This window comes from Aphis gossypii, chromosome X (assembly GCF_020184175.1).
Source record: "Aphis gossypii isolate Hap1 chromosome X, ASM2018417v2, whole genome shotgun sequence".
Classification (NCBI taxonomy): Eukaryota; Metazoa; Arthropoda; class Insecta; order Hemiptera; family Aphididae; genus Aphis; species Aphis gossypii.
In genome coordinates, this window is record NC_065533.1 from 25,313,746 (window position 1) to 25,324,895 (window position 11,150).

General features: G+C 25.2%; 1 protein-coding gene across 5 annotated transcripts; it reads left to right on the forward strand.

Moving 5' to 3' along the window:
• The first annotated feature begins 1,014 nt into the window (after nt 1-1,014).
• On the forward strand, nt 1,015-5,544 carry LOC114122270 (ras-related protein Rab-14). 5 transcript variants are annotated; one of them, XM_027984878.2, is made up of 7 exons: nt 1,015-1,180; nt 2,123-2,249; nt 2,335-2,461; nt 2,520-2,637; nt 4,684-4,802; nt 4,887-4,955; nt 5,444-5,544. In XM_027984878.2, exons 2-7 carry the CDS (start codon nt 2,150-2,152, stop codon nt 5,541-5,543), a joined length of 633 nt encoding a protein of 210 aa, XP_027840679.2. In that variant the 5' UTR covers nt 1,015-1,180; nt 2,123-2,149; the 3' UTR covers nt 5,544. The 5 variants fall into 5 exon arrangements, with proteins under 5 accessions (XP_027840679.2, XP_027840675.2, XP_027840678.2 ...); XM_027984874.2 differs by having other exon boundaries at nt 1,053-1,375; XM_027984877.2 differs by having other exon boundaries at nt 1,053-1,371.
• Nucleotides 5,545-11,150: the final 5,606 nt, after the last annotated feature.

The window sequence follows — 11,150 nt, forward strand, 5'->3', positions numbered from 1 at the left end:
TTTTCATTTTTTGCGAGTTCCTACAAAGGTGTAACTGTCCATATATTATTATAATATATCTATAATATGTTATATAGGTAGGAATGATAGGATCACACTGAATCATTTTAAAGCTTCTATTATTTTTTTTATAGATTTTTAATAATTAGGTAAAGTTAGAATTCCAACAATGTAAATAACTTTATTGAATTTTACTAAAATTTTGTTAATTTTAATAATATTATTGTAAGATACTTTGTAACAATGTTTAAAGTATATCTATTCTCAAAACTCAAAAGTACCGTGTTAGAAAATTAATGTAATGTCTTCGTTCTTATAACATAGGTAGCTTATGCAAAAATATGGAATATATTTTTTAAATTTTAAATTTATTTATATGATTTTGATATCTCATGTGCATTCTTTTATAATTTTTTATTCACGGCATTAGTCACAATGTTAAAATCGTTGATAATGTTAATGTATGAATAACAACTAACAGGACTGTATTATGTTAAGAAGTGGGAGGACATATCGGTCGGTATCGGTTCCAGAACCATTATATAATAGAGAAGAGAGCTTTGTTCAAGCTCGGCCGAATGACAGACATTTTCTACTCCGCTAAACCGTGTACACGTTGTGATAATATCGTCTGTGTAGCTGCAGCCCCCCCCGGTGTGTCGGCGCTTGGCGATTTTACAGTCTCGTTCGGTAAATACCGCAAACTCGGGTAATCACTGACCACCTTCGCTCGGAACAAACGTAAGAATTCCTGTACACAGGAAGTAAAGCTCGTTACCGTATTTAATCATTGCACTTATCGCTCAAACGATGCAATAAAAATCAATAATATTATTAAAATAATAATAATAATAATAATATTACCTCATAAATAATAATATCGATATAATATAATATTAAAATAATAATTACGAGCAACGAGCGGATACGATTACCGACGACCGACGACGCCGCCGCCGCCGCTGCAGCAGCTATCACGTACACTGTACAGCGTCGGGCGGGGCCGTGCGGATGGTGGAGGGAGCGGGCGGCCGCCGTCGCGTCATCAGTCGATCATTCGCTGCGTTCGCCGTCCGGATCGTACGACTTACTACGCCGCCGTCCTTATCAAGTAATCCCGATATTCCGATATTCGCAACTGCTGGCAGTCGTGAGCTGCTGCTGCTGCGTCGTTTCCACTGTACGTATTGTTGTTTCATAATAATATAATAGTATCACGAGATACCTATAACGTCAAAAATAACAAAACAATATCAGTCGACCGAGGCGTGTGATAGGTAGCTTGGGTAAAATAGTGCGTGGCTGAGAATTCGACGACAACAACAACAACAACAGCAATCGATACGACAATATTGTAAAAGTACGGATACCGTAGGTAGTATTACTGCAACTTCAAAATTTTTATTTGCGATCTGCCTCGGGCCAAACGATAACAACGATATTATTATCATATTATAATCATCGACTTCGTAATAATATTGTTTTCCGCCTTAAGATCAACTATCGCCACCGCCGTTGACTTTTTAATAGTATAATTTATTGTTCGTTTTTTAATTTTGTTTCTTGCGCACGTTCGTTTGAGTGTGTGTGTGTGTGTATGGGTGTGTGTGTTGGTTCTCGTTCGCGCGCCCGCGCGCATCGTACGAAACATAATAATATTCTCTAATACAATCGACACAGTGAGACATATTGTCTCGCCCGGAACGACCGCGTACGTGTTTCTTCCGTTATCGACGTTCAAGAACAAACGGTAGGTATTAGCATATTTTATCTGCTTCCGCTGCCCAATCGACTTGTTACACACCGAGAGAAACAAAGCATCTGATCCTTCGCCTTTGTTAGCTCGTTGTTTATCTCGATAACTCGCTCACCCACCCTCCCTACGCGACTACCCCGTTGTGTCGTCGCATCCATCTGGACGTAAAGAAAACGCGTCACCGTTGTTGTTCGCTTCCCGTTTAGACGCGTAAATTTAACTGTGTAAGTGACTATCCAAACGCCGCCACCAATCAACCCCCGACGTGTGATCCCCAAAAGCTCCTCGGTGTTCGCTTGCACTTTTTCGTTGTCACTCCCCTCCTTCGTTTGTATGTTTGATCGGTTTGTTGATGATCTGTTGCAGAACTCAAAAAGCTTTCCCACTTCCAAGATGTCTTCTTCACAGTATTCATACATCTTCAAGTACATCATAGTCGGTGATATGGGTGTCGGTAAATCTTGTTTACTGCACCAGTTCACCGAACAAAAGTGTAAGTGTCAATATCACAGCAAAAATGGAACACTACCAAACATTTGTCATGATACTTATTTATCATTATTTATCTACATGTCCAGTCACTGCCGATTGCCCGCACACAATTGGAGTAGAATTCGGAACTAGAATCATTGAAGTGTCCGGTAAAAAGATTAAACTTCAAATCTGGGACACGGCCGGACAAGAACGTTTCCGAGCAGTAACGAGGTTCGAGCTTTATACAAATACTTCTATGATCTATGATAATAATGTCTATGTTGTTTAGATCATACTATCGTGGAGCAGCTGGAGCATTGATGGTATATGACATAACCAGACGTTCTTCTTATAATCATTTGAGTAGTTGGTTATCTGATACTCGCAATCTTACAAATCCAGGAACTGTAAGTTTTTATAGTTCTTTATAGTTTTTTTTAGTTAATAAAATATTCGTACCAAATAATTATTAACAAAGTATAATAGTACCTATTCTACTCTCTATTTCAGTTACATTGAAGTATTTACCTAATTGCTATTTTTTGTTTAATAATTATTTAAATTGAAAATTACTCATTGGCACTATTTCAGGAAATTTTGAAGGTAGGAAATTAAAAACCACTACAGTAAATATAGATCAGGTAAAATTAAAAATAGTTTTCAGTTAATTGCTTTTCAAAATTAACAATTTTATTTGGTGCGAATAGATCAATGTTACAGTCTATGAAACAATAACAATTTTGAACATTGTTGTTGGTTATTTTCTGTGTATACTGATGTTATATCAAATGTTTGATTTATGTATAATAATTCATATACATTGAAATTGATTTTTTTGAATAGGCTTAGACTCAAATTTATTTATTTTTTATAACTATTGAATAATTTAATAGTTATTTGAGAATATTGGTTCTGTTTAAACGCCTTAGACATATTCGATACTAAGATTAGTTGTATTTATAATAATTCATATTTCTCTTAATTAGTTAAAAATTAATGTAGTTTATCGTAAAAATACAGAATATAACTGGTTTAATAACTAATATTCCATTATCCCAAAGAATGCTATGACTTAACTATAGAAATTTCATGAAAATTAAAAAATTAATTGATCAGTTTCACATAACATTAGAACTAATTGCAAGATACGAATGATAAGAATTTGTATATATCTTTATGTACCACAAAAATATCTAGTTATTGAGTCAACCAAAATTTTATTATTTTATTACAGATTTAATTATGCTTTTATTTTATAAAATATTCAATACAACTAAATATTAATTTCACATTGCCAATATGAGAAATACAAGGTAATAATATTAATTGAAATAAAATACAGGCAATCAATGATTTGTACTTAGGTTATAAAATATTATTTTATTTGTATTTAAAGTGGTTTGCTTTACTGGTTTTTAATTGTAATATTATTTAATAATAAATATACATGGATATTAAGTATAATAAAATTGAATCATGGAATACTATAGGATTTATTAAAATTTAATCTGAATACTTACTAATATTATTTTAATTTTTGTAAAATTACGATAGAAACCTTGAATTAAATATTCAATCTTTTGACTCAACAATTAAAATGCATTATTAATTATTATATTTGAATAGAAAATGTTTATAAAATATAGCTCTAAAGAGCCAAAATATTTTGGAAATGATATGTCTAAACAATATTAATTTCAATATTTATGAAACTTTCAAGTATCTAGCGTTTTACTCTTCATTCCTTCTTATCACCAATAACCAACTAGATCCAATTTTTTTTTTTTTTTTAAACGATTTTTAACTTAATGTTTGAAATATTTCAACTGTTTCCAAAGAGGATATCATACAATGAAAATGTATCATTTGTAAATCTGATACAATTATTGCTCAGAATCTGTATCATAAATAATAAAAAATAAAAAAATTCAATTCAATTTTACAAATTATTTTAATTTAATCATTATTTTATTTGATAATATAGCAGACCCAGTGTTCATTATTAATGCATACATTACTAAATTTGTTTCTATTGTTGTGTTAAGTTATTAATAATATATACATGTGACATGTAGTAATTTGTACTTATAATCTATTATTAGTTAAATTTAATATGTTATAATATGCACATACAACATATTTTTAACCAAATGTATACTTATTTCTTTATATATTTAAATTATAAAAACAGGACTTCATTTTATTTAAGTTAAAAAAAAATATTTTGTCATTTAATTAAAAAATTCTAAATAGCATAAACTAGTTGAGTTATGTGTATATTTATAAATATGTTATTTAAATAATAATTTGCATAGATCAATATTAATAAACACAAATAATACTAACACTTATTGTGGATTTGTAATGTTTGCATGTGACTATCTATTATTTGATTTCATTTTATTAATAAAATATGTTTCATTGAGTAATATTGTATTTAATTTATTGTAAAGGTGATTTATTTAATTGGGAACAAGTTAGATATGGAAAGTAACAGAGATGTCTCCTATGAAGAAGCTAAGCAATTTGCTGATGAAAATGGATTAATGTTTTTGGAAGCTAGTGCCAAAACGTAATAATATAAAAATTTTAAATAATAAAACTTTTTGGAATTATTTTTAGTTTAATTATTGATCAATTATTTTTTAATATTTAGCGGAGAATATGTTGAAGATGCTTTCCTTAAAACTGCTCAGATAATTTATGAATGTATTCAAGATGGAAGGTATGTTAACCATGATTATTTAAATATAATACAATACTTGTTACTTATTAGTAAATTAAAAATCATTTGAACATTTAATAATAAATTTATCATAAATAAAAAGTGTTGTGTAATATATTGTATTATTATAAAAGTTTCTTTTTTATAAAAGCTGTGAATATTTGTATGACATAATATAGATAGAGAACATAAAGAAAAAAACTGTTGATTGATATAAAAGAATTATCATATATAATACTTATACTGTATGGTTGCAAATAGTTATTAAAACCATTTAAATATTTTGAAAAATAAATATAATTTACACTACTTGTGAGCTTTAAAAATAAATAATAATTGTTTTGCATTATTATCAAATGTTTTAAAATGTTTTTTTTATACAACAATGCATACATTACTATTCTTAAAATTCAAAATGTTACTTATAAGTTAAAATGTAACACTATTAAAAAAAAAATTATTCGTATCTTTTTTTTACTAAATTACAGACTTGATTTAAATGCTGCTGATTCTGGTGTACAACAGAAAATCCTTCAATGTGAAACCAATACAAATGTGGAAAAAGATAAATCTTGTATGCAATGTTAAGGTAATTTGTTATCTATTATTAATATTTATCAATAATAACTGTTTATTTATTTACTTATTTTTATTTTCAGAAAAATATTATTGGATGGAATCTTTTAATTCTATATTATTTTATGATGTGCTATTTTTTCTGTCTTATAAATTATAATAAGTTTCGTAACATTCTTTATTCATAGGTATTATTTGTTATCAGTTTAATTTATATCTATTGGATTGTACACAAATTTAAATTTGCCCACTAATATATATATATATTTATATATATATTTATTTATGTATTCCTTAGTTGTTTTAAAACTTATTTTTTAATTTGTATAATTATTATTAACTTTCTCAACTAAAGATAAATATATTATAAGAAATTGTTAATCGAATTGTATTAAGTACATTTATATTGATATCACATATTATTATAAATGTATGCGTATCTAACATATAAAATGGATGTGTTTAATATATTATATAAAAATTTATTTTATTTTTATTTTTATTTTTATTTTTTTGGTATATGCTTCAATAGTCTTTAAGTACTGTATTTACTATTTTCACAAATGTTATTTACCAAAATCAAATTAAAAACATTTCTTTTATTGTCCTATAATATTGTTTATTGTTATGTTAGACAATCTTTGATCTTACTATTTTAAGTTGTATTTTATATACCAACATTAGCGATATTTATCAGTACTGCAAACTTTTAAATCAAAATAAATTTAATAAATTAATGCCCATTTGTCATCAACAATACTGATAACCAGCAAGGATTTAATTATATATTTTTAATATTTATTTACCATTAAACTAAAGCATTTATAGTTTTCCGATACATTACAAAATTGGAATGTATTTTCTCCAAATATTGTAATTGTTTGATTTAATTTATTAGTCATTATTAACCTGTAGATTAACAGATCTAGTTACAACAAAAATCATATTATTTTCATAAAAATAATTAAATTAGTACAATTCAAGATTGAAATTTTAAATAACAAATGTTACATAATTTCATTGTTTGAGAAATTTCAACATTAATTTGTACTAAATAGTATATTATGCATTAAAAGAAAATACAAGATGTACATAAGATAGTACAAAACATATTTTTATTTTGCTTGTAATTCACAGTTAATGGTTATTGTTGTCAAGTGAATTTATTACATCTTAATCATTTTATTGCATATGTTATATGTGCTAAACATAACTATTAATCCATATTTTTAAAATTATATTTATAAAATAACTATTTGTATTACCTTCGAGGGTTTTTTAAATATATATTATTTTAATTTTATTCTGTATAATAAAATAAAAAGAATATAATTTCTAACCTGTAGTTCTTGATTTTAATACCGCTATACCAATTTAATTTAACTAATAATATTTTTATATTATTTTATTTAGAAGATTTATTTAAGTAAGATCATTAAAGAATTATATATTTTTACAAAAAAATTGTCTAAAACTACGATAAAAACATGTTACACTTTCAGTAATAAACTTAGCAATCATTTTTCTTGTGCAGAAATTATGTATCTTTCAAATAATTTGATACACTAAACAAATAAATAGAATATAGAATATAGGTAATATAAATTCACTAAAAGTATGGTTATAAATTATTTTAGACTAGCACCAGTGTTAAAATTCTCAATAATAAGCTAATATTAAAAATTGACGGTAATAACTAATAAGAATTGAAAGGGTACTTTACCATTAATAAGAAACAAAATTGTTGTGTGAGAAGTATTTTCATATTACAGAACAAGTGAAAAGTTAAGTTTTTTGATTACGATTTGTAGAATTTTTGAAAAATAAATTTATAAAGATAATAAATTAGTTCCTTAATAAATTTCAAAACTAAATATGTCTAAAAGAAAAATTGTTTCTTATTTATTTTCTTTATTAGTTCATTTATAGTTACATGTAGTATTTTTATGCTATAAGCTATAAGGCACAGATTTCCATGCAAATATATATTTTTAAATACAGGACATGGAACAATGCTGATAAAAATATATACTTTTCATAATATTTAGTCTCTAAAATTAAAATGTATTTTCACATTTTTGTAGAAAAAAAAATGCATTAAGTTACATATTTTATAAGATTGTATTAAATGTAGTTTTTTTGTTATTATTCAGACTTAACAATAAAATAATAAAAGAATATAATAGCTTGTTCTAAATGTATAACAATAAATTATAATTTGATGAGGGATTCTACCCATTTATAATATCCTTTAGAATTTGATTTTAGATTATATGATGAACTTTTGAGATAATGTAGCGGATTATTGGGTAGTGTGTTGTATGAGAATAAGTAAGAAATAAGAAGATTTAAATTGTGTAAAAATCTTGAATGAAATTTTGTTTAGTATTTTATAGTTAGTTGATTAACTGATGACTGTATCTTTTTAAATCATTGTGTAATACTTTGTTATATACCACAGAGCTGAGGCTATAAAGTGGATGCAAATAGATTAAGAAGTTTGGATTGTGTGAGTTTGAGACATATTGACGTAGCTCAAATAAGGTAAGCCTTAATATAAGAATTTGTAAAATATTAGTTTTGTAAGAATTGATAATTTTGATTATTCAAAAAAAAATTTGAAAAAGCATTGTTAAGTGTTTTGCATTTGGAATTCAAGTGTGGTCTCCAAGTTAATATTTTGTTGATTTTAAGTCCTTATGAATATATACTTCTTGAAGTGAAGTTGCAGTGGTAGTCTTTTTTTCTTTATATAATAGGTCCTAGAAATGACAATTTTAATTTTTTTAAATCTATCAATCCAGATTCAATCAAATACTTATAAAAAATCTAGAAAAATTGGGTCATATTTTTATTTTCCAATAAGGTTACGATTGTATCTGTGTCTCTGTGAGTTTATGGGTTTAATATAATGATAAATAATTTGTCCTAAGCCTAAATTGCAAGTGAGCTATCGCTTAACTTTATGCTATACTCATTTTTTGTCATATATAATATTACGATTACCTACCTACATTACACAATATTTTATTTAAATAAGTACCTATGTATTAAAACTATTTATTATTTTTATATATATATTTGATTTTCAAGTGTAAATTAGAGTTTATAAGTTAGGTAATTTTAATAGGTATAATATAAAATAAATATTTAAACAAGTGACTATTTGCATATTTAAACTACACTAGTACTACTAGGTATGTGTTTTTAATGTAGGTATTCACAATTAAAAAATAAAAAAAGTAGTACAATTATAATACATAATATATAATAAATAAATGTCAAATTTATGAATGTATAGGTAGTAAATAAATTTATTAAATGTATTGTAAATTTAAGAAAATAATAAATAATTTGTATATAAATGTTTAAAAAAGTTCGTTTAATCGTCTTTTCGAGGTATCCGTCAAATTTCTGGTCCCGAGACTGACGGATAAACGAGGTTCTTCTGTAAATAGGTACATAATAATTTTTTAACAAAATGCCAATGGGGAAAAAAAGTACTGTTTTTTATAATTGTTTCATTAATTTTTCAGGTTTTGTTTCTGTATCTCCTGTATCATAGAAATATATTGAATGATAATAAAGTATAATATTTGTACCATGGTTAATGGTTATCACTAGGGCTAGGATTTATATGCATTTGCATGTTTTTTTCCTTTAGTCCAAATTTAATGGTTGTCAGATTTGTCCACGATTTGGCTTATTCTCGTTTAAATAGAACCAATATATTTTTGCATATTTTTGCATATTTTGAACACAATGCATATAATTGCATATTTATAGATTTTTGGAATTTTGACTTTTTTTAACTTAAATTTTCAAATTTTTATAATTTATTGTTAATTTTAAATGGTGTTTTTTTCATAAAATCGATAATTTTTGGTTTATCCGTCGAATTATTGTAAATATAAAGTATAAATATTATCTATCTAAGAAATCGATATTGATTAACTCCAGGATAAATCGCATTATTTAAGATATGCACCAATAACCTCGTGTGATGTGGAAAGGAGTTTTAGTCAGTATAAATCTATTTTACGTTCAAATCACTGGATGTTTGTATTTGAAAATTATTGAAACAACACATTATAGTAGCATGTAATAATGATACAATATAAACTAATATTCATATTTTAATGTAATAATAATAAAATTTTGAATTATGATAAATAATAATACTCTAGAAATAATAAAAATTTTTTTTTGCATATTTTTGCATATTCTGGTAAATAAAATGCATATTTTACAATTTTTTATTGCATATAAATCCTAGCCCTAGTTATCACTTATTAAAATATCGTGAATTCGTATAACTTGATTGTTTGAGTGGTAGAAAATTTACTAAACTTGTAAATTTTTATTTTTTTTTTTAGTCTACACTCTACCTTGTTTCATTAAATCCTTATTTTTATTCTATTGATTCTCTATGACATTTCTTTTTAGCTGGTTTTCGACAAAATCGATTATGTCATTTTGTTGTAATTCAAAAATGAAGACTGTAGACTTTTTTACCAAATATTTATATTAATTTATTAATGATATTTAAAATTCTAGATATAATAAGTAGGTACCTTTAATTTTAAAAATATTTTAGTTTTATTTACAAATATATAATATAGATAAATTTTCAATTCAATTTTTTTGGTATACACCTAGTATAGTAGTATATATGTAGTATACTCAAGTAGCCAGTAGGTAATATAATGAAATTTGTGTTTGTGTGTAAAATAATCTGATAAAATGTAAGTTGTTTTTACTAGATACCTATTAAAATTCAAAAATATCAAATAATAGTTTTAGTTTTCTTGATTAGGTATCGTTTAAAACTCAAATTTGTATAAAGTTTGTCTTTATCACGTATTTATTTAAATATAAATGATAATAATATTTTAATATAATTTGTGGTAATTTTTAAAAATTAAATTATTTTATGTAATTAATAAGTAGGTGCCTACCGATAGGTATAAAGGTTAATTTTTTTTCAAAAAAAAATCGATCTATGTATAGGTATTGTTATTTAATGTGAGAACACTTTAGTACAGATTCATTAATTATATGCGTGTCACTTCATACATTTTTTATTATAATGTTTAATCTATTAAAAATATACATATTAATATGTTTATTAATTAACCTATGGATATTTACACTAATTAGTGTAAATATCCAGGTAATGTAGTCATGTAGATATAGCTTGTTGACTAGAAATATCTTTATATAGTTTATTATGATTAATATAAAACACAATAATTTGTGTCATTTTAATTTTTTTAAAAATGAATACACATAATAACTAATGTCTAGATACTTATTTGCTTTTCTTTATTTTAAGTAATACTAAACGCTTTTATTATAAATATCAGTGTTATAAATTGTTAAATTTTGAATTTTTGTACCAAACTAAAGTTTTAGAACATTTTAATAATTATAATTTATAACCTAAGACTTAGCGTAGCTCTTAGTAAATAATACGTAATTCATTTTTACTATTTTTACATTTTAGTTATACAACTAATCGAGTAATATTATTGCTTATCTCTGATCAATGATCATACTCGTATGTTATATACTAAGTACGTACTAGGTACGTACCTACTTTATAGTTTATACTATTTT